The following is a 23,540-nucleotide window of genomic DNA, read 5'->3' as shown; positions in this document are numbered from 1 at the left end:
CCGCTGTCCTCATGGCCAGGTAAATCGACTTAAGATACCCTCTCTTCTGGACTTCAGCATCTTATCTGATGCACTCAGCAATTTCTTATATCCCAAATACTGACCTTTGTCTCCAGGGTCATTTGCCAGGGCAGATCTGAGCTTCCTGCTATTTCCATCCGTACCCAGTAAATGTTGTCAGTGCATAAAAAACTCTTTAACCCTTTTCTTATTTGTATGTTTCATTCATTCCAGCAACCTTTTTTCTGTCTCAGCCCAGCCTAGGCACCTGGGATTCCCCCTTTTCAGCAAATTCTTATAATATTTCAAAGTTACGCCCCAGATAGGGCCTTACTCCTTTCCGTGGGTGTTTTCCTCCCTCTGCTGTACAGCACAATGATTCATAGATAGTTTCCAAGATCATTGTGATCTTGTGTGACCTCCTGTATAACACAGGCCAGAGAATGTCCCCCAGATAATTCCTTCTGATCTACAGCAAAACTTTTAAAAATCCAGTCTTGATTAAAAATGGCCAGTGATGGAGAATCCACTGTGACCTTTGGTAAATGATTACACTGGTTAACACTGGTTAGTTACAGTCCCTGTTAAAAACTCATACCATGAAACACTCATTAAGAAAGAAAAACAAACAGAATCCTTTATAGTCCCTCTGAATTTGAAACCAGTTGATCTTGAGCAGTGGTTCTCAAACTTTCGTAGTGGTGACCCCTTTCACACAGCAAGCCTCTGAGTGTGACTCCCTTATAAATGAAAAACACTTTTTAATATATTTAATACCATTATAAATTCTGGAGGCAAAGCAGGATTTGGGGTGGAGGCTGACAGCTCGCAATCCCCCATGTAATAACCTCATGACCTGCTGAGGGGTCCCGACACCCAGTTTGAGAACCCTGATCTTGATTTTCTCAGTGTAAGGGGGGGGTTCTCCAAAATATTTTGATAATTCCTGTGGCTCTTCTCTGACCCCTCTCCAGTTTATCAACGTCTTTCTTGAACCATGCACACAAGAGCTGGACAATGGGTCATCCTGCATAGGAGAGCAGTGCGTTGGTCAGTCTTTTGGTGACTCTTTAGCTAACCAGAGGGGAGAAGGAGGAAGTCCATTCATATGTAGGTGCATAAGATGATCTCTGTGTTACTCAGAGTTCTTGCACAACTGTAAGAAAAAATCTAAACAGGCTAGGAGCAGGGCTGGTGTCCCTTCCCGAGGGGCTGTGATGGCCCCATCCCACTATCCAAAAGGCACTAATGCCCCCATATTCTCCCCTTGACTCAGGGATAATCTGTGCCTGTGTTTTCTTTAGCAGGGGTCCTTTAATATTTTTTCTAAATCACGCCATTACACTCCCTCTGGAGAGAGCTTGGAAAAACCCAGCTGTTGATATTAGCTGAACATGAAACTTCAATTTCTTAATTCTTCTTAGTAGCTGGTTGTGCGATCTTAAACACATTCACACAGAACCTCCACCTTCTAGGACACAGGAGTCAGATCATGATCTTAAAAGAGTGATTTTTATTAAACAAAAAGAAAACAGGTCTGGCAGAACATTGCTTGGTTGCTAGGTGTTATAGAGCAACTAAAAAAAGGGTTTAAAACCACAGAGCACAGCTTCCCCAGCCAATAGGAAAGAGGAAGGGCTGCTGTTCCCAATTCAAAAGCCCACACTCTGTTTTCATTGGCTCTCCTGGCATTCTGCCAACTTACTTCCTGCTTCCCTAAGCATTCCTGGGACTGGGATAGCATCCCTCTCGTCCTGGGGTCTGTCTCTGATTCACTGTCTATGGTTTTAACCCTTGTAGGCAAGGCAATTAAGGTTAGGTTAAAGAGTTAACACTACTGAGAAAAGATTTTAGCTAGCTGAATGGCTGGAATGTCCAGAGAAATGGTGTCCTCCCACCTCATTCACCACATAAGGTATTATTGAAAAAGTTATAATCTACTGAATAAAGAATAGGAGTACTTGTGGCACCTTAGAGACTAACAAATTTATTTGAGCATAAGCTTTCGTGGGCTACAGCCCACTTCATCGGATGCATAGAATGGAACATATAGTAAGGAGATATGTATACACATAGAGAGAACACGAAAGCTTATGCTCAAATAAATTTGTTAGTCTCTAAGATGCCATAAGGACTCCTGTTCTTTTTGCGGATATAGACTAACACAGCTGCTACTCTGAAATCTACTGACTGTGTTAATCCTATTTGTAGCATGTATTATTCTTATATTTAAAGTTAGGAATATGAAGTATAAACATGTGTTACTGATGTAGTCGTACTAGGTGAGGGTCATTAGTACGTTAGCAACTTGATTGCCCCATTTACCAGAACAATAGGCTGTGGATGGTTTTGTTTTCCTGTATGTCTATGGAATGCCTGTAAGAAGGGGCGGGGGGGGGGGTGTGCAAAGACCTCTGTCTGTGTCGCCTGATGCTGGAATCCATCTTGGATGTGGTATTTTGCCACCAGAGACATGGAAAAGGTTTAAACTCAAACAAAGGATTCCCACCTTCTGCAAAAGCTATATAAGGGTGGGAAACCTAACAAGAAGGCGGCCAGTCATGAAGATGCCCCTGCTTATCACTTAAGATGTCTGCTGGAACTAAGAGAGACTGAACAGGAGAAAGGATTGGACCTGGGTTAGAAGTGACTCTAGTCTGTGAAAGAAGCTTATTGGAACATCTTGGAGGCTGAGATATTACATGTAACGAGTTTCTTAGTGTGTTAAGCTTAGCCTCACGTGTTTGTTTTATTTTGCTTAGTAACTTACTTTGTTCTGTGTTATCTCTTATGACCACTTAAATCCTCTCTTTTATACTTAATAAAATCACTTCTGTTTATTAATAAACCCAGTGTAAGTAATTGCTACCTGGAGGGCAAAACAGTCTGTGTATATCTCTCCTTACTTCGAAAAAGAGGGCGAACAATATGAACTTAGACTGTATTAAACTTTATACAGTGTAAGGCAGATCTTTCTGGGGTGCAGGTCCCATTGGGGCTGTACAATTGGGTGCTGAGAAAAGTCCCTATTAACTGAACCTTCCCAGAGCTGAGCTAAACTTAGTATCTGTATTCTGCAGAGGGGTGTGGCCCAGTCTCTGTGTCTGTGCTGGAGGAGGCCTGGAGTGTCTGGCTCAGCAAGACAGAGACAAGGGGTGCCCAGGCTGGGAGAAAAGTTAGGCTCAGTGGTATCTCAGCGCATCAAGTGACAGTCCCAAGCGGGTCCTGATGAGGGAACCCATCACAGTGTTTAACTTTTATTGGGGTGTTCAGGCACGATCCTTCTGGAATGTGTTTGTGTGAATACTTATTGCCTAGGTGTGCTTGTGTTTTTGCCAAGCCCGCCCTGTCCTTGGTAAGTTCATGTATCCGATAGTGATCCTGAAGCAGGCATCTGTTTAGTCACAGGGCTTCCCTTTTGCTTGTAGCCTGAATCTTGCTAAATTTACTTTGTATCAGCAGAGTCTGATTTTATTTCAGGCCTTAGACTTTACTCCAGGCCTCTTATAGCAGTGTGTCTCAGGATTTAGTTGGGGATTGGTTCTGCTTTGAGCAGGGGGTTGGACTAGATGACCTCCTGAGGTCCCTTCTAACCCTGATATTCTATGATTCTAGATCTCTGTTTCTCCTACATCCTCCATGTCCATTCACCCCTTCTATCTATCCATCCTGCCTTCTATCCCTCCTGCTCTCCCTACATATATGCAAGTCTCCATCATTCCCTCCTTCCCCACCTATCCCCTCCTTCCCTCCACCCATCCCCTGACTGTGTTACCCATTGCTGTAGTATCTCAGCTCTGTTGGCGCCTTCATCTCCGCCATGTTTGCTTGTTAATTTCACTCCCTGTCCTCTAGCTGCTGGCATCAATGGAGGGGTGGCTCCTGCTGGGGTATCCAATAGGGAGCTCAGTTTTCCTAATCTGGGCACCCTCTTTTTATAACGCGATTCCAACTATTCCTCATTAGCATTTCCACACATAGTACACCTTGCGGTTAGGACATGCGGTAGAAAAATCTGACTATTGGATATTTTGTAAGCAAAAACTACTCTTACTGTTAATTTTTACAATATCCTCCATGGGTACATCTTTTCCCATTATCTTGTGGCATAGGGTCATTCTTTGGTCACTTACTGATGTCAAGCATTGCTTAAGCCTATGGCCTAATATGGCTAAGCTAAAATCTTACAGGCCTCAGCCTGTAGGCCTTGCGTTTGAGACCTCCTTATTTAGATACCTAATACCTAATTATCACTTCGACGACTGATCAATCTTATACTTCTATAATGCTACAACTTAACTCTACTGAGCATAGAAGGATTATGTACGGCATAACATGTTAATTAATCATAACATCACACAAGAAATGAGCAAAAAACTAAAATCATTGGCTACACATCTATCCATCCATCCATCCATCTGCAATATCCAGCCAGCCAGCCATCGCTCTGCAATACCCATCTATCTCTCCACTCACACTAGAGAGGGACACTCCCCTCTAAGGCTTCAGCTTGCGCAGAGTTTTCTTGATCCAGCATACGTATTTGGAGAGCTTGGTAAACACACTGGGAGTTGACTCGTCACCAGTGCCATGGGAGACAATGCCAGTAGCCTTCCCATTACAGACAAGCGGGCCCCCGGAGTCACCCTGAAAAGCAAACACCAGGTGCAGGGTTACCGATGACCAAGCAAAGGGCCAGCTGCATTCTGTATCCAGGGTCCTGAAATTCAGCTCTGTATCCCCTTTCCTGGGGACTCACAATCAAGTTACTCCCAGGACCCACCTAAGGCTTCCACCCCAGGGAGCCAGCCAGCCCCATACCTGATTTCTAGGATCTGGCCAGTTCCGGTGTCTGATTTCTAGAATCCATCCCCAATGTCTTTAACCTGCTCAGTTCCCTCCCCTGATTCCAAATCTTGATATCCAGCATCTGGCTGACTCCTGCCCTTGATTTCTGTATTTTCTGCTGATTTCTCAGATCGAATCTTGGGTTCTTTATTCAGCAATTCCCCTCTCTGACTCCTAGGATCCATCTGATTCCCAACCCTGATTTCTGGGATCTATCTCTCACCATTAAGATCCATCCCTGATTTCTAGGATGTGGTTGATTCTTGTCCCTGATTTCTAGAACCTGTTGAACATCAGATGATTTCTGTCCCTGATTTCTGGGATCTAGCCAGTTCCCAAATTATTAGGATACATTCCTCATTTGAAAGATCTGCCTGGTTCTTGTCCCTGATTTCTAGCCTCCATTCCTGATTCCTAGATCTGGCCAATTCTGACTCTTGGTTCTCAGGATCTGCCTGGCTCACCATGGATCCTGACTCTCCCCATTCTGCTGAGCCCTGTCGGTCTCCTGTTCTAGCAGCACCTTGGGGCACCACGTGTCCCTGTCCCACACTCACCAGGAATGGTGCCTTTCTCTCCTGGGGGTCCCCCACGCACAGCATTCTGGACGGGACATAGTGCAGATAGGGCCGAGACAGACACATACATTTCCCCATGACCGTCAGTTCCACTTCTTGCAGGGTTCGGGAGGGCTGGGCATTTGTCTTCATACTGGTCTGGCCCCAGCCAGCCACGCTGCACACTGTCCCCTTCTTCACCATCTCCTGGGACAGGGAGATGGTGCCCACAGTCTGGGTCATCTTGGCCTTATTCCTCAGCTGTGATGCAGGGGAGAGACAGAAGGGAAAGCAAACTCCTGTTTGGGGATCGATCAGTCATGGGGGGATGGGGTTAGATGGGACCGGGTGGGGCATCCCTGTGAGAACTGTGCAAATCTGTGATGCCCACTCGGGGCTTGGTGCTGGGATGGGGGAGGTACCTGCAGCAGTGTGAGGTCACTGGGGGTGAGGTGATGGGATATGGGTGGTACATGCAGCAGTGGGAATTCACTGGGGGTGGGGGTGGCATTATGCCCCATATTATTCATAGTAATATTATGATATTAGTATGGCACAATTATGAAGTATCTTGTGCAAGATAAGGCATGTGAGATATCATTGGAAAGGTTATGATTTATTAAACATGGTTATCATATTTGTATGGATGTATCATTTTTGTATCTGAAGTTAGAAATATTGTCTATGCACCTATTACAAATGCGTTTACACCTGGGGAACACCCATTAGACAGAATGCAATCAGTCTACATTGCTGGCTGGTAAATTCTTAGAAGAAGCTAATCTCTCACCAGGAAGCCTTCCTAGGCAAGCCTTCCTGGGAACACTGCAAAGAGTCTTTATGTTATGGCTGCAGGATCATGTGATCAAGCCACCTGGTACTGGACTCCATGATAATATCAGTATTTTTCCACTGTCCAGGGGTGGGAATCACACTGGAAGACAAAGGATTCCCACCATATGTAAAACCTATTGAACGTAGGGAAGTGACGTAATCATGGTTCTTTCTTCACTGAATCCCCGTCCAGGATGACTGCTGTAAACATCTGAGAAACATAGACTGCATGAGGACTGAGCTCAGGCTGGAAGGCTGTGTAGCCTCTGAATGAAATATCTGAAGTTTTAAGCTGCAGGCAAATGCAACTGGCCTTCAAGAATCTCTGCAATATGCCTAAAACAACATTTAGGGTTGGAATTTGCTACTTGTAACCAGTTTCTTTAGTATATTAAGCTTAGATTGTGTATTTGTCTTATTTGCTAGATAATCTACTTTGATCTGTTTGCTATACCTTATAATCACCTAAAATCTATCTTTTGTATTTTATAAATTAGTTTTGTTTTGTCTAAAACCAGTGTGTGGGGGGAAATTATAACTTGGGGCCGAAAGCCGTGCATGTCCCGCTCCACATTGAGGGAGGGGGTGGATTTCATGAGCTCACATCAGTGTTCTTCACTGCAAGGCCCTGCAAGCCAGTGGCCACTCCCATGGATCTGAAGTGTGGCTCCCTGATCTCTGGCGGGCGGGGTTGCCGCTAAGGCACTGGCAGGATCTCTGCCTGCCCCAGCCCCACACCACTCCCAGAAGCAGCCAGCACCCCCCTGCAGCCCCGCTGGGGGGAGAAGAGGTCCTCATATGCTGCTACTGTCTGCAAGCACCGCCCTCGAGCTCCCATTGGCCGGGAATGGGGAACTGTGGCCAATGGGAGTTGCGGGGATGAGGCTTTGCAGAGAGAGGCATCTGGGTTGCATTGGCCCCTTCTGGAAGTGGCGCTGGGCCGGGGGGGCCCTGAAGTAAGTGCTGCCCCCTCCTGGCCCCAGCACCTCATACCCCCTCCTGCACCCCAAACCCATGCCCCAGCACTTAGTCTGTACCCCATACCCCTCCTGGAGCCAGCTCCTCATACCCCATCCTGCACCCCATCCCCCCCCCCGAGCCAGCACCCCATACCCCCTCTTGCACCCCAACACTGTCCCCTAGTCTGGAGTTTCCTCCTGCACCTAAACTTCCTCCAGAGCTTGAACCCTCCCCCTCCTCCACCCCAACCCCCTGCCCCAGCTCAACCCAGAGCCCCCTCCCACATTGTGAACCCCTCAGCCCCAGCCAAAGCCCACATCCCCTCCTACATCCTAATACACTGCCCCAGCCCTGAGCCCGCTCCTGCACTCCAACCTTCTTGGCTTCAGCTCAAAGCTCCCTCCTGCACCCCAAAGCCCTCAGCCCTGGCCCCACCCTGGAACCCTGCTCCCATACCCCATACCCCTGCCCCAGCCCAGTGAAAGTGAGTGAGGGTGGGGGAGCGGGAGGGAGCGGGTGGAGTGAGCTGGGTGGGGCTTTGGTGGTGGCTCTCACATTGAAGGGTTTTTGCTGAAGTGGCCCCTTCCCATACTGGGGCTGATCTCAGCATCGGTGTCAAGCTGCAGCTGGATGGGTCCCTACCAGTATCTGTGATGGAGGGGGCGTGAGAGCCGGTTGCAGCAGTACAGTGTAACGGAAGCCCAGGCTGGTGGTCAGGAAGGCTCAGTGGTAACCCAGTTCGAAGTAGGGATGAAAATATCAGTTAGAAAAGTTAACCAGTTAAATGATTAAAATTATATCAGTTAACCGGTTAACCATTAACCTAAGTCAATGAACAGGCTGGGGTCCTGCTGGAGCTGTGGGGCTGGGGTCCTGCCGGCATGGTCGGAGCTCCTCCAACCCGCCCAGGCCACTGCAGACGGAGTCCCACCGGCCAGTTCGCCAGGGCTGGGGCCACTCCAGCCCGACCGGCCCTAGGTCCCACCAGCCCACCCGCCCTGCCTGGGGATCGCTCTGACCCGCCATGGCTGGGGGCTGGCCAGGGTTCCACCTGCCTGCGAGGGCTGGGGTCCTGCCTGCTGGCTGGGGTCCCACCCACTGTGGCCGGGACCTCTCCGGCCTGTCATGGCCGGGGATGCTCAAGCCCAGCCACCCGGCTTGGCCAAAATTGGAGTTGCTGTCCTGCCCACCCGCCTGCCGCAGTCGGGGTCCCATAGCTGGTACCGTGCCGGGGCTGAGGTCTTCTGTCTGGCCCACCCACTGTGGCCTGGGCTCCACCTGCCCAGCAGGGCTGGAGTCCTTCTGGCCAGCCTGCCAAATATGACGAATATGACAGGGGCTGCTAGGGGTTAATGATTAAGGTCTGGTTAACCAGTAAGCCTAATGCTAATGTTAACTGATTAACCAGTTAACCGATTAACCAGTTAACCTTTTACATCCCTAGTTTCAAGCAGCATCCCAGGAGGAACCCATCACAGTGGGCTGATGGGATGGGGGCAGTACCTGCAGCAGTGTGAGGTCAGTGGGGGTCGGGGTGAGATGGGGGCAGTACCTGCAGCAGCATGATGTCATTTTCAAATGTCTCGTCATTGAATTCAGGGTGGGGGATTCGGCGACGTACCGAAATCTTCTGCCTCCCCAGTTCATCTATTGCAAAGTTGTGGGCCCCCAGCAGCACAGAGATGTTACTGTGAAATACAAGGGGATGCAGGTGCTCAGACAGGACAATACTCTGGATTCAGTCATGGGTCGCTAACTGTGTTAAAGTGGGTGTGTGTAGATGCTGCCTGGCACTCAGGTCAATGTTCAGAAGCCAGCACTCCAGGGCCTTTCCCCTACTGGGTGGGGGGCAGCTTTGATGTGGCCCAAGGTAGGAGAGTGGCTGGCTCCTGGACAGGGGATCTTGTATTTCTTACCCCGGGTTGCAGTTACAATGAGCTGCTGTCACCACCACGTCGTCCTGGATCAGGAACCCTCCACACATGCTTCCTCCTTTTCCTTCTCTCTCTATTTTCACAAAGGCCATGTAGGGTCTGGAGTGAGGCCGGGCTTCCTGTCCCCCAATGATCTCCCCTGGCAGAGATACCAAGAGAAGGAGTTAGTTCAGGCCCCCAGCCAGCCAGCTGGTGTACCCGTCTGCTAACTGAGATCAGGGCCTCGATTGTCCTCAGCGTGCACAGACCCCATTGAGATCAGGGCCCCTGTTGTGCCGAGTGTTGTGCAAAAACCAACTGAGATCAGGCCCCCATCCTGCCCAGGCACTGCAGAGAAACAGAGTGAGAATCCCTGCTCCAGAGAGTTTACGCAGACACAGGACGGATCCTCATCCCCATTTCACACACTGGGAAATCCAGGCACAATGAGGAAAAGCGACTCACTCCAGATAACTGGTGCAGTGTGCAGTAGAATTGGAAAAAGAACCCAGGAGTCCCAGCTCTCAACCCCCCTGCTCTAACCACACAGCCTGCACAGCTCTATATTTCCTGTCTAGGAGCTGACCGTCCACATCCGCCCTTATTGAGTTTCTGTGTGCCAACTCCCTTTCAGGGGATTTATTACGGTAGCGTCAACCCCGCCCCCCCCCTCCCCCCCCTCCTTTAGCTCCATGCCCATCTGTTCCCAGACCCCCCAGCCCCCCAGCTGGGTCCTGGGCACCAATACCAGGTCTGGGGCACCTCAGCTTTGTCCTGGGCACACGCAAACTGATAACTGCCCCCAGACCCCACAATCCTGAGGCTCACCAATTGGGCCCTGGGCAAACACTGATAGCCCCCCAGATCCCACAACACTCCCGCTGGGTGCTGGGGACTCACTGATGGAAGCATCTGACTCTGGGGAGGAGCCTGGGTTTGCAGACTGCTCCGATAGCACCAGGCTCTGCTCCCTATTAGGCTGAGTGGCCTATCCCCTCCTGTACTCACCAGCCTGAGCCTCAGGGGGCAAGAAAAAGGCCATGGGGAACAGCAGCAGCAGCAGCATCCTCAGAGGGAGTCTGGGGAAGGAGACAGATGCGTCTGCCTCTGGGGTCACTTATAAGACTGGCCAGGAGAAAAGGAGAGGGAGGGGCTGGGCTTCCCCAAGTGACATTTGGCTCAGAGCAAACCGCAACCTCTGGATCCTGCCACGGAGGAGTTCACACTTAGGGTAAGGCAGTCACCAGCCACCCTGCAGAGCTAGCAGACAGCCACCCTTGGAACGTGCATATCTGGGGCCTTGCACCCCTTTGGGCTGCACACATGTGGCCCTGCACACCCTGGCAGCTGAGTAGATATAGGGTCTTGCATCCCTGGGGGGGCTGTGCACTCCTGGGGCCCTTCAGCCCTTGGGGCTGTGCACATATGACTTTCTGCTCTCCTGGGACTGTGCACATCTGGGGCCCTGCACCCTCGGGCTATTCATACCTGGGGCCCTGCACCCCTGGAGGCTGTGCACATCTGGGCCCCTTACCCCGCGGGCTATTCATATCTGGGGCCCTGCACCCCTGAGGCTGTGCACATCTGGGCCCCTTACCCCTCGGGCTATTCATACCTGGGGCCCTGCACCCCTGGAGGCTGTGCACATCTGGGGCCCCTTACCCCTCAGGCTATTCATATCTGGGGCCCTGCACCCCTGGAGGCTGTTCACATGTGGGGTCCCTTACCCCTCGGGCTATTCATATCTGGGGCCCTGCACCCCTGGAGGCTGTGCACATCTGGGCCCCTTACCCCTCGGGCTATTCATATCTGGGGCCCTGCACCCCTGGAGGCTGTGCACATCTGGGCCCCTTACCCCTTGGACTATTCATACCTGGGGCCCTGCACCCCTGGAGGCTGTGCACATCTGGGGCCCCTTACCCCTCAGGCTATTCATACCTGGGGCCCTGCACCCCTGAGGCTGTGCACATCTGGGGCCCCTTACCCCTCAGGCTATTCATACCTGGGGTCCTGCACCCCTGGAGGCTGTGCACATCTGGGTCCCTTACCCCTCAGGCTATTCATATCTGGGGCCCTGCACCCCTGGAGGCTGTGCACATCTGGGTCCCTTACCCCTCAGGCTATTCATACCTGGGGCCCTGCACCCCTGGAGGCTGTGCACATCTGGGCCCCTTACCCTGCGGGCTATTCATACCTGGGGCCCTGCACCCCTGGAGGCTGTGCACATCTGGGCCCCTTACCCCTCGAGCTATTCATACCTGGGGCCCTGCACCCCTGGAGGCTGTGCACATCTGGGCCTCTTGCCCCTCGGGCTATTCATACCTGGGGCCCTGCACCCCTGGAGGCTGTGCACATCTGGGGCCCCTTACCCCTCAGGCTATTCATATCTGGGGCCCTGCACCCCTGGAGGCTGTTCACATGTGGGGTCCCTTACCCCTCGGGCTATTCATATCTGGGGCCCTGCACCCCTGGAGGCTGTGCACATCTGGGCCCCTTACCCCTCGGGCTATTCATATCTGGGGCCCTGCACTCCTGAGGCTGTGCACATCTGGGCCCCTTACCCCTCGGGCTATTCATATCTGGGGCCCTGCACCCCTGAGGCTGTGCACATCTGGGGCCACTATGCCCCCTCCCCTCATCAACTTGAGCCCTGTGAAGCAGGAGTAGGAGCAGCACTATCATGGCCCAGTTTGGGAGGGGGCATCTGCCTGGGAGGTGGGTTACAGGCCTGGAGGGGCAGCGCGGATGCAAGACAGGGAACTTCAGGGCCATGCACTCCAGGTGTGGGTGGGGGACCTGCTGTCTTAGCGCTTGGACTAAGGATGTAAAAATTGCTGAAAAAAGTTAACCAGTTAAACGATTAAAATTATATCGTTTAACTGGTTAACCGTTAACTGAGGTGGGCTGGGCAGAAAGGGAATGGGGACCCACCGGGGTGGCTGGAACTGGAGCTGCTCCAGCCCGCCGGGGTCAGGGCTGGGGTCCTGCCAGGGCTGCTCCAGCCTGCCTGCCGCGGCTGGGACCGGGGTCCCACTGGCCCAGTGTGGCTGGAGCTGCAGCCGCTCCAGACCTCTGCAGTAAAGGTCCCGCTGGCCCACCCTGCCTCAGCCAGAGCTGCAATCCCACCGCGCCCGAGCCTGGTCTCCCACTGGCCCAGTGCAGCTGAGGCCGCTCCAGCCTGCTGGGGTCCCACTGGCCTGGCAAGGTCCACTCCAGTCCACCAGGGTCCTGCTGGCCCAGCTGGGCCTGCTCCAGCCCGCTGTAGCCGGGACTCGGGTTCCCTGGCTCGGTGCAGCTGGATCTGAGGCTGCTCCAGCCCGCCGCAGCCAGGATCCCGCCGGCCTGGCCGGTGCCGCTCCAGCCTGCCATGGCTGGAGTCCTGCTGGCCTGTCCTGCTGCGGTGCCCCACCCCACCCGGCCTGCTGGGGCTGGCGTCCTGTAAACGGTTACGGTCCCGGTTAATGGTAAGCCTAATGCTTACCAGTTAACCGGTTACATCCCTATCTTGGACCCCCCACCACAGCAACTGGGGTGGGGAGGGTGGAAAAGGGGAGGTGAGTCCATTCTGGTGGGGCAATGGGTATTGCAGGGCTGCGCACACCCTGGGCAGTGCCCTGCAGCCCTGCTGAGCAGGAGGGAAGTGGCTCAGCTGCTAAGAGGAAAGGCCTAGTCCGAGGCCGAATGTTGTGGTTAACCCAGCATCATCTCTGTAAAAAGAACAGGAGTACTTGTGGCACCTTAGAGACTAACACATTTATTTGAGCATAAGCTTTCGTGGGCTACAGCCCACTTCTTCGGTGTCTCTCTGCAACAGGAAGGCAAACTCACAGCCTCACTTGCCTGCTGTCTTGCAGAGCAACACCACCCGCTCCCTCCTTGTGTCCCGGTGAAGGAGCTGGAGGAAGGTTCCTCAGCGGCCTGGTGCCCTCCACAAATGGAGATGCGGCACATCTGGGCACTGGATCAGCCTGGAGCCATACACATCTGGGGCGGAGCTGAGTCCTGATGCAGCTTGCACTGACACCCTCCCTCCCCCGGTCTGTGCATGCTCCAAGTGGGGCATGTGGCGAGGGCTGAGACATCCACAGACACAGCTTTTCTGGCCTCTTCCTCCAGGTGCCTGCGTCGGCGCAGAGATGTGCGTGGGGGGAACACCTCAGGGTCATGTTTCCACCTGCCCGGCCTCAGCCATCTCCATTCCTGGAAATGCCACCACACATGCTGCAGGAAAGATCAGGCCCAGCTGGGTCACACCCCCTCCTCATAGCTGAGCCCTTGGAGCTGGGGGCTGCCCGTCCTGGTTCCAGGCACAGCTGTGGTCACACCTAGCCGTGCCCCCGACCCCCAGCAGCCGTGCACCACTGGAAACTGTGCACATCTGCAGCGGAGCTGGGGGAGGTGCTCAGCAGCTAACAGCAGAGTCTGAGCTCTCACCCCGGCTTGGTGCTACTGTGGTGGGAGCCGCTGTTTGACCAAGACTCAGCTCAGCTTCTGGTGGAAATCCGACCCCTTGATCCTGCCCAGCTGCCCCCTCCCCTGCAGAGGAGATGTGAGTTGGGGGGAGGGCCGTGAGTCAGAGAGACCAGATATTTCCGTCTGTCACAGCACTGCTTCTCAGTAAACACCTGGATTGGGGCCAGGGAGCGAAATGGTGAATCTGATTCTCCACCCCCTCTCAAGTCAGCACTGGATGGGAGTTGGTGCACCCAGGATGGGAAAGGCCTTATGTTCCATTTCCCATCCCCCGGAGTCACCCATTCCCTGTCCTGGGGCTGGATTGGAGCCAAAGCCCCCTGGAGGGGAAAGGCCCCATGTCCATTCCCACCCACCCTCACATGAAGGGTCGCTGTGCAGTGTGAGGCTGGACCCCATAAGGACCTGCTCCCATTGCACTGGGGGAGGGGCTGAGTGGACTCCAGTGTGTACCTGCTTCTGGCCATACGTATTACAGGGGCTCATTGCATGTTTGGTGCTTCTGAAAATCTCCCCATATCCCCCACTGGGAGATGCTGGGCACTGAGCGTCCATGGGATTGATCCCCAGCACTTGATAGGATGGGCTGGGGCTTGTAAAAGGGGGTCAGGGTGTTAGGGGCCCAACTCCCACTGAAAGTCAATGGGATTTCGACACCTCACTCTGCAGAAGGCTTTGAACATCCCAGCCTGGCTGTGTGTGATAGCCGTTATTTCAGGTAAAATGGGACCAGGTGGGGCATCCCCTTGAGTACTGTGCAATTCTCTGATGACATATGCCCACTAGGGCAGGATGATGGGATGGGGCGGTACCTGGAACAATGTGAGGTTTGGGTGGGGATATGGAGTGGGGATAGTACCTGCAGCAGTGTGAGATCACTGGGTGTAGGGTGATGGGATGGGAGCAATACTTGCAGCAGTGTGAGATCACTGGGGGCAGGGTGATGGGATGGGAGCAGTACCTGTAGCAGTGTGAAGTCACTAGGGGCTGGGTGATATGGTGGGGGTGGTACCTACAGCAGTGTGAGGTCACAGGGGATGGGGGGGATGGGAGGGGGGTGGTACCTGCAGCAGTGTGAGGTCAGTGGGGGTGGGGTAATGGGATAAGAGTGGTACCTGCTATAGTGTGAGGTCACTGGGGGTGGGGTGATGGGATGGGGGCAGTACCTGCAGCAGCATGATGTCATTTTCATTTGTCTTGTCATTGTATTCTGGCTGGGGGATTCAGCGATGTACCCAGATCTTCTGCGTCCCCAGTTCATCTATTTCAATGTTGTGGTCCCCCAGCAGCTCGCTGATGTTGCTGTGAAATACAAGGGGATGCAGGTGCAGCAGACAGTCTATGGATTCAATTCAGGGTTGTTAACCTTGTTAAAGTGGGTGTGTGTAGACGCTGCCTTGGATTCAGGATGAATGTACAGAAGCCAGTGCTCAGGGGGAGTGTGGGGGAGGCAGCTTTGAAATGGCCCAGGACAGGGACTGGCTGGCTCAGGGACAGGGGATCTTGCATTTCTTACAGCAGGTTGCAGTTACAATGAGCTGTCGCCACCACCACATCCTCCCAGATCAGGAATCCCCCACAACCTTTTGCTCTTTTTCCTTTTGTCTCTGTCTTCATGAAGGCCGTGTAGCGTCTGGAGTGAGGCCAGCCTTCCTGTCCCCCAATGATCTCCCCTGGCAGAGCCCCCAAAAGAAAAAGTTAGTTCAGGCCCCGAATTCTGCAAGCTGGTGACCCCCTCCCCTGACTGAGACCAGGGCTCTGTTGTGCCAGGCACTGCAGAGACTCTGACTGAGATCAGGGCCCCCATTGTGCCAAGCGCCACGAGGGCGATCAGGGCCCCATTGCATCAGGTGCTGCACAGAATCCCTGCCCCAGGGCATTTAAAGGAAGCAGCTTTATCCCCATTTCACAGACTGGGAAGTCCAGGCACAAAGAGATAAAGCGACTCACTCCAAATCACTGCCATCATGTGCGGTGGAACTACAAAATGAACTCAGGAGTCCCCCACTGCTCTAACCACAGGCTGTACAGATCTTCCTTTCCTGTCCTGGCACTGGCTGTTCACACACTGATACCACCCTGAGACCTTATGGTCCTGGGGCTCTCCAGTTGTGTCCTGGGCACACACACACACACCCTCCCAATCCCCTAGCACCCCAGCTGGGTGCTGGGCACACACTAATGGCTCTGGGGGAAGCATCTGACTCTGGGGACGAGACAGGCTTTGTAGACAGATCCGATAGCATCAGCGCCTATGAAGCTGGGGATCTTATTCCCCATGTATTCACCAGCCTCAGCCCCAGGGCGGGAGGGAACAGGAGCCCTGGGAAACAGGAGGAGCAGCAGCATTGTCAGAGGGAATCCGGGGAAAGGGGCGATGCGTCTGCCTCTGGGGTCAGTTATAGACCTGGCTGGGGGAGAAGGAAAGGGAGGGTGTCATAAACAGATAGTTAAGGGTTAATGCCTCTTTTACCTGTAAAGGGTTAAGAAGTTCACCTAGCCTAGCTGACACCTGACCAGAGGAACCAATGGGAGGACAAGATGGTTCAAAGGGAAGGAGGGAAGTTCCCTTTGTCTGTTGAGTTTCACTTTTGACCAGAGCAGGAAAGCTCCAGAATTCAGCCCCTTATCAAGTAGTGAGTATTAGTGAAGGGAATAAATAGGTTTATGTTTTTTTCTTTGTAACTTGACTTGTGCAATTAGAAGAATAGTCAAATTGGGTATTTTTTGTGTACTAAGTTTTTGACCAGGGAAGCATCCTCTGTGTTTGGAATCTGTTGTCTGTGAGAGTAGCTGGTATGCTAATCTCTCCCAGAGGGTTTTCTTTTACCTTTCTTTTCTTTAATTAAAAGCCTTTTTATATATATATACCTGATTGATTTTCCCTTGTTTTTTAGATCCAAGGGGGTTGGATCTGGATCCACCAGGAGTTGGTGGGAGAAAGGAGGGGGGATGGTTAATTTCTCCTTGTTTTAAGATCTAAGGGGTTTGGATCTGTGTTCACCAGGAAATTGGTGAAGAGTCTCTCAAGGCTACCCAGGGAAGGGAATTAGTGCTTGGGAGTGGTGGCAGCCAGACCAGATCTAAACTGTTAATTGAGCTTAGAGCTTCTCATGCAGGTCCCCCACATCTGTACCCTAAAGTTCAGAGTGGGGAAGGAACCTTGACAGAGGGGCTGCCTCCTCAGGTGATGTTTGACTCAGGGCAAACCACAGCCCCTGGGAGGGGGTAAGTCATGTTGGGTAAGTCAATCAGCAGCTGCCCTGCAGAGCTAGCATAAAGCATCTGGCCAGGGCAGTGCATATCTGGGCTGGAAACATCTAGGACCCTGCATCCCTGAGGGCTGTGCATATCTGGGACCCTGTACCTAGTACCGGATTAACGCAGGGGCTTTAGGTGCTGCAGCCCAGGGCTCTGGGCAAAGGGGGGACCCGGGAACATATATCTAGGCCGCCAAAAGTCCAGAACTTTTTGCAGGGCTCTCCTTAGCCCGAGCCCTGGGCTGCAGCCACTGAAGTCTCTGCTGCATTATCAGGCCCTGCCTGACAGAGGAAGGGGAGGTGGCTCCGTGCGCTGCCGTTCCTCCCCGCTGGGCTGCGATCAGGGAAGGTCCATCCACACATTGCCCTCACCTGCAGGCGCTGCTCCTGCAGCTCCCATTGGCCGTGATTCCCGGCCAATGGGAGCTGCAGGATCGGTGCCTGGAGGCGAGGACAGTGCGCGGAACCACCTGTCCCCCCACCAGGCCTCAGCCAAGGACATGCCAGTAGCTTCCGGCAGTGGCGTGGGGCCAGGGCAGGCAAGGAGACTGCCTGAGCCCAGCTGTACCCCTAATGGGAGCTGTCCCAGGTAAGCTCCCCAGCCCCAGCCCTGAGCCCCCTCTCGCACCCTAACTCTCACCCAAACCCTGCATCAGAGCCCTGAGCCCCCTCCTGCACCCCAAATCCCTCATCCCCAGGCCCATCCCAAAACCCGCACCCCTAGTCGGAGCCCTCACACCCTCCTGCACTCCAACCCTTGCCCCAGCCTGGAGCCCCCTCCTGCACTCTGAACCCCTGATTTTTGGCCCTATCCCAGAGCTTAGGGGAAGCCCCGAGCCTCTGCCCCCCCCATGTGATCATTTTGTTTTAAATTAGGAAAAATACTTTTATACAGGGGCCCCACCAAATCTAATAGCCCCAGACCCACAGAAGAATTAATCTGGCCCTGCCTGTACGCCTTGGAGGAGGTGCACATCTGGCGCCCTGATGCCCCCCACACACACCAGCCTGAGCCCCAGGGAGCAGCCGTAGGAGCAGCACTGTCCAGTGGGGGGGCATCTGCATGGGAGGTGTGTTCTCTGGCTGAATGGATGCAAGGCAGGAAACCTCATGGTCATGTGATAAGGGCCTTGAGTGGGAGTCTTGCTGTCTCGGCGCTTGAACCCCCTATCACTCCAACTGGGGAATCCCCCTCTGCAGCCACTCAGCTGCTGAGTTCATTCTGGTGGGGCCATGGGCATTGCAGGCTGCGCTTACCCTGGGCAGTGCCCTGCAGCCCTGCTGAGCTGGGGGAGGGGCGGGGGAAGTGGTTCAGTTGCTAAGAAGAGGGGCCCAGTTTGAGGTGCAGGCTGTGGTTAATCCGGCCTGATCTCAGCATCTCTCTGCACCAGGAAAGCTCCTGTGTCTGGCTGGGACCTTTAGAAGCTGCAGGCTCACAGACTCGCTGGCCTGGTGACTTGCAAAGCAACCCCCCTCCACCCACCCACCCCCCACCTCTGCTCCATGCATGCACCGAGTGGGGCATGTGGCGAGGGCTGAGACATCCGCTGACACGGCTTTGCTGGCCTCTTCCTCCAGGCGCCCGGGTCGGAGCAGAGATGTGGGGGAGGGGGAGACCCCAGTGTGATGTTTCCACCTACCGGGGGGGGCCTCGGCTGTCTCCGTTCCCGGAAACCCCACCATACAGGCTGGGGGGAGATCAGACCCAGCCGGGTCACACCCCCACATAGCTGAGCACCTGGAGCCCTGCCCAGTGGGGGCTGCCTGTTCTGGTGCCAGGCACAGCTGGAGCCACACCTAGTTAGGACCCCGCTCTGCCCCCCAGCAGCCGCGCACCACTGGGTACTGTGCACATCTGGAGCGGAGCTGGAGGAGGTGACTCAGCAGCTAATAACAGCATCTGAGCTCTCGCCCCGGCTTGGTGCTACTGTGGTGGGAGCCGTGGTTTTATCAAGATGCAGCTCAGCTTCCGGTGGGGGCCCCTTGATCCTTCTTAACAGCCCCCCTCCCCTGCAAAGGGGATGTGAGCTGGGGGGAGGGAGGGTCATGAGTCAAGGAGACGAAATCCCCTCCTCTGTAACAGCGCTGCCTCCAGATTTGGGGGAGGAGGGCCTTAAATACTAAATCTGATTCTGAACCTAGCTGAGCCAGCCAGTCTTTGATGGGAGCTGGTGCCCCCTAGAAGAGAAAGGCTCCATGTCCCACCCCCTGAGCCAGCCAGTCCCCACCCTGCAGCTGGATCGGAGCCAGCACTCCCTGGAGCAGAAAGGCTCCTGTCCCATTCCCCACCCACCCTCACCTGAAGGGTCGCTGTGTAGAGAGAGGCTGGATCCCAAGAGAAGCTGTTCCCATTTGCACTGAGTGAGGGGCTGAGTGGACTCCAGTGTGTACCTGCTCCTGGCCATATGTTCTAGGAAGCCCATTGCATGTTCGGTCCTTGTAAAAATCTCCCCATATCCCCTCAATGGGAGATGCTGGGCACTGAGCTTCCATGGGATTGAGCCCCAGCATGTGACAGGATGTGCTGGGGCTTGTAAAGAAGAATCAGGATGTTGGGGCCCAGGGCCCACCGAAGGTTAATGGGATTTCGACACCTCACTCCTGCAGGTGGCTTTGAACATCCCAGCCTGGCTGTGTGTGATAGCAGTGGTCAGCTGTAAAGGTCCTGGAAGGAATTAAACACTCACGAAGGCATGTAATGAACATTTCCAGAGGCAGGTATAAATATGCATGAAACCTGCCTCTGGAAATTTCCATTACATGCGTCTGACGAAGTGGGCATTCACCCACGAAGATGCTCCACTACATCTATTAGTCTTAAAGGTGCCACAGGACTCTCTGTTGCTTTTTACAGATCCAGACTAACACGGCTACCCCTCTGATACAAGACAGGAAGTGAAATTAAGAAGTAATATGGTGAAGGGGCTGAGGGACTGGGGGCTAGGATCACCTGGCTGAGGTGCTATGAGTTGGGGAGCAGTGTGGCCTAGTAGTTAGAACAGCAGCCTGCACCTCACAACACATGGGTTCTGTTCTCAGCTCTGCAGTTGGGTGACCTTCTGCAAGTCATGGTCCCTCTCTGTGCCTCAGTTTCCCCATCTGAAGCTAATGATCTCAACTGCCTTGTAGATCTGCTGAAGAGAAGAGCTAGAGGCCCAGATCCCCAAAGGTATCTAGGCTCCCAGTGATTTCAATGGGAGTTTTGCACCCAAACACTTCTGAGGATCTGGGACTAGACGTTCTGATTCTGCACTAATTTTGTTTATGACTCAACCCAGCTTCCCTTCACCCCACCCGCACCCCAATATCCTCCCACAACACTGGATCATTTGAACATTTGAACATGTGTTTAACAGTGTTCAAATCCTCTCTACAGATCAGTGAGGGAAAAGGAAGCACACACTGTTTAAACACGATGTTTTTGTTCAAGAAATGGCTTTTTTCCCTCCTCAAGTTACATTTGTTTTTCAAACAGGTGTCCGTTTTCAATATTTTCCAAATATCTGGAAATACACAATTCTTCATTTTGTCCCAGTATATCTCAGCGATGCTTTCCAGGTTTCTTTCATTTGGGTTTTTCTGACCACCAGTCAGTATCAAAATAATAACTAATAAATAACACATAATTAAATACTTGTGGGTGAGGAAAGGAAAGAGGGAAAAAAAAGAAAAGAAAATACTGAAAACAAATAGAAGTTGAGTCCAGTTCAAAAAATAAAATATTCAAAATTTCGATGTTCGTTACACGATCATTTCAGTTTTCAATGTGCTGTTGTCATGGGCTGTTTAATTCGACTAGCCACACTATATGGTGATAGGTTCGGCATCTGAGCCACATGACCCCATTCCTGCTCTCTGATTTGGTGAAGGATCTTTTTTTTAAGACAGCCATTGAAACTCTGGAGCTAGGAATTTTAATGGTAGCAAACCCTTGAAGAAGGTAATGGACATAAAATGATCCACATTTGTAGCAGGCCTATGGAATTCCAGAGAAAATTCTATGCTTGTGTAAGAGGGAGAGTGATCCTGCTCTGACATTCTATATCTTGGGGGTGTGCCCTGTAACCCCCATATCTCTCATTTACATATAATTGTGATGTTGCATATCATGTGAGGTATCAGGGGAAAGGTTATGATCTGGTGAAAGTTCTTTTTCTCTCTAAATATGTATATCATTAATGCGTATGAAGTTGTGAGATTGTGTAGTATGGCTTTCAGTAAAACATGCTGTAAGTTGGGGTATCGGCCAGATATTAGCTCCCCAGAGACATCAGCAAGGAAAGTAGCCAACGCCTGGGCGGGGTGTCAAACAACCCATCAACAGCCATTGTCCAGCAAGGGAGCAACAATGCAATGATTCACCTGCATGGGGCCACATCAGGGGAATTGGTCAACCTTGCCTGGGAACTCAGCAAGGCCCCCAGACATGCCTGGACTTGTGCTCCCCAAGCACATGGGACTGAGGGTATAAAATAGAACAGCCAGCTCCAGTAGGGAGAGATTTAGCTCCTGGGCTGAGGCCAGAACTCAATGAGATGGGCGGGGGATTCTCTGACATGTTCTACGGAGGCTCAGATTGGTTATACTAGTTCCTTCTGGCCGTAACATCTGTGCATCTATCACAGACACTCAGGGTCTAGTCCATGTCCCAGCCTGTACCCTGTCTCCTGGCAGTGACTCCCTGAGCGTGCTGGACCTCAAGGACCCATCCAGCTTCACAGGGGCAAGCCTGTGGCCTCCACAACTCTGAGATTGGCCTTGGGGAAGCAGCGACCCATGTCTCTCTCCATAGCTCCCTGCTGTGAGGGCAGCCAAGCCAGACTCCTAAGGGAGACGTTATTCCCCCCATAGGGTACAGTTCTCTGCTGTGACATCTGGCTGCCTGTTCAAAACAAGGGAACCATCAATCAGTCGCCCAGCACAGAGCATCTGCAAGTGCTTGGGTCAGCACAGAGAGACAAAACCCACGCCGTCCTGCTCCTTCTTGCACCCTGTCCCCTCGTCAGTCTGTCCCCACATGGGCTCCCCTGTGTCTGTGAACCCTGCTTATCTTAACACAGACCCCAGACCCCTCTGCTCTTTGTTGTCTTGACACAATCCCATGCTCAGCTGCCTCTTCTCGGTGGTATTCTGTCTCAGCAGGGTTGGCCATTCCTGGCCAGACAGTCTTAGTGGCTCTATGTCTCGAATACCTGGCCTGATCACCCATGTCCCATGGAGCAAATCAATTCCACCCACAAGGGGGAGTGATGTCAAGGGGATTGGGTCACACAGAGACAGACCGCCCAACAGTTCCACAGCTCCTGTCCTCCGGGGCTGGCTGGGCTTGGATCCCCACTCTGGGCATAGCCTCCTGGCACATGGGGTCACAGCGCCACGCACTCAAATTTGGCCTGGCCCTTCCCATCAGCAATGCAGCAGCTACTCTGGATTTCGAGGCTTGGGGAGTTCATTCATTTCCCAGGAAGGCAACCCTTGGAGTTTGTTACCTTCATTTTTATTCATTGCAGGATGTGGTAAATGAGGGGGTGGGGGGTAGGGAAGGTAGCACCCTTTTATGGACACCCAACCAGTCAGTTAGCTATAAAAATCCTTCTTAGCAGCTGTTCTCTACTTGCCCTACCTGTAAAGGGTTAAGAAGTCTCACTGACATGCTTAGGTAAGAGGAAGTGAGTTGGCACTTGGCCAAAGGAGCCAATGGGAAGACTAGAAACTTTTAAAATTGGGAAAAAAACTTCCCCTCTGGGGCTGTTTGTTGTTCTCTCGGCTGGAGAGACAGAGCAACAGCTATGCTGTAAGAAGCTTGGGCCAGGTATGAAAATTCATCAATATTCATACCTAAAATTACTCATTTGGAACTACAGATATGGAAGTAGAACAGGAAATGGTTAGTTAGACGCGATCTGGTTTATCTCTTTATTTTGGGTTTGTGGATTCCTCTGTGCTAAAACAGGTACTTTTGTTTTCTTTTGTAACCTTTATGCAGGACCCCAAGAATGCCATTCTTGGCGTTTAATCCTTTTCAGTGGCTCTTTTAATATCTAGCAACAGCCTGATTTTCCAGATGTGTTTTCTTTCTTTTTTTAATAAAATTTACCTTTTTTAAGAACATGATTGGATTCCTGAGCCTTAGGAGTTACGAGGTCTGTGCATATGTTATTCATTAGCTACTAAGAGGAACAAAGTGTTCCAGGTTCAGCTGGTGGCAACAGCTGATTTCTTTTTCTTTTCCTTTTCTCAGCTCTTCCCCGGAGGAGGGGTGAAAGGCCTTGAGGGTACCCACAGGAAGGAATTCCCAAGGGCGGCTTCCTGGGCTCTCAAATGCGTTCTGCACATGGGTGATGGCAGCACTACGACCCAAAGCCAGGGGCATATGTACCCTTGGGAGTATAACAGAAGCCCGGAGTGGCAAGTATTATTTTTTTTAAGTCCTTGTGGGCCTCCACCTTCTGCACTCAAAGTGCCAGGGCGGGGAATCAGCCCAGACACCAGGGGTACAAAGCAAAGAGCAAAAAGAACCAGCAGACATAGTGTGGTGGGGGAGGGGATGGAAAGAACGAGGGCCTAGCGATCGATCATTTCATTTTCAGGTGGTTCAGGGGCAAACATGCTCCCCGGCTCAATGTGAGTTAAACTAAGATCTTTGGGGTAGGGAGTGTCTTTCTGTTCTATGCATGTACAGTGCCTGGTGCATT

General features: G+C 52.5%; 2 protein-coding genes across 2 annotated transcripts in view; one reads left to right on the top strand and one right to left on the bottom strand.

The window, feature by feature from the left end:
* The window catches only part of LOC117885536 (mast cell protease 3-like), a 103,486-nt gene that overhangs the window by 5,088 nt on the left and 74,858 nt on the right, over window positions 1–23,540 (top strand). The gene's annotated exons all lie outside the window — the stretch shown is intronic.
* LOC117886164 (mast cell protease 1A-like) lies at window positions 3,767–10,184 on the bottom strand. The gene is made up of 5 exons (XM_034787814.1): window positions 10,121–10,184; window positions 9,116–9,272; window positions 8,752–8,887; window positions 5,406–5,666; window positions 3,767–4,647 (listed from the first exon to the last, which is right to left on the bottom strand). Exons 1-5 carry the CDS (start codon window positions 10,176–10,178, stop codon window positions 4,498–4,500), a joined length of 762 nt encoding a protein of 253 aa, XP_034643705.1. The 5' UTR covers window positions 10,179–10,184; the 3' UTR covers window positions 3,767–4,497.

This window comes from Trachemys scripta, chromosome 12, assembly GCF_013100865.1.
Source record: "Trachemys scripta elegans isolate TJP31775 chromosome 12, CAS_Tse_1.0, whole genome shotgun sequence".
NCBI lineage: Eukaryota > Metazoa > Chordata > Testudines > Emydidae > Trachemys > Trachemys scripta.
Note: the sequence above shows the minus strand (reverse complement) of the source record. Positions and strands in the feature narration are given on the sequence as shown.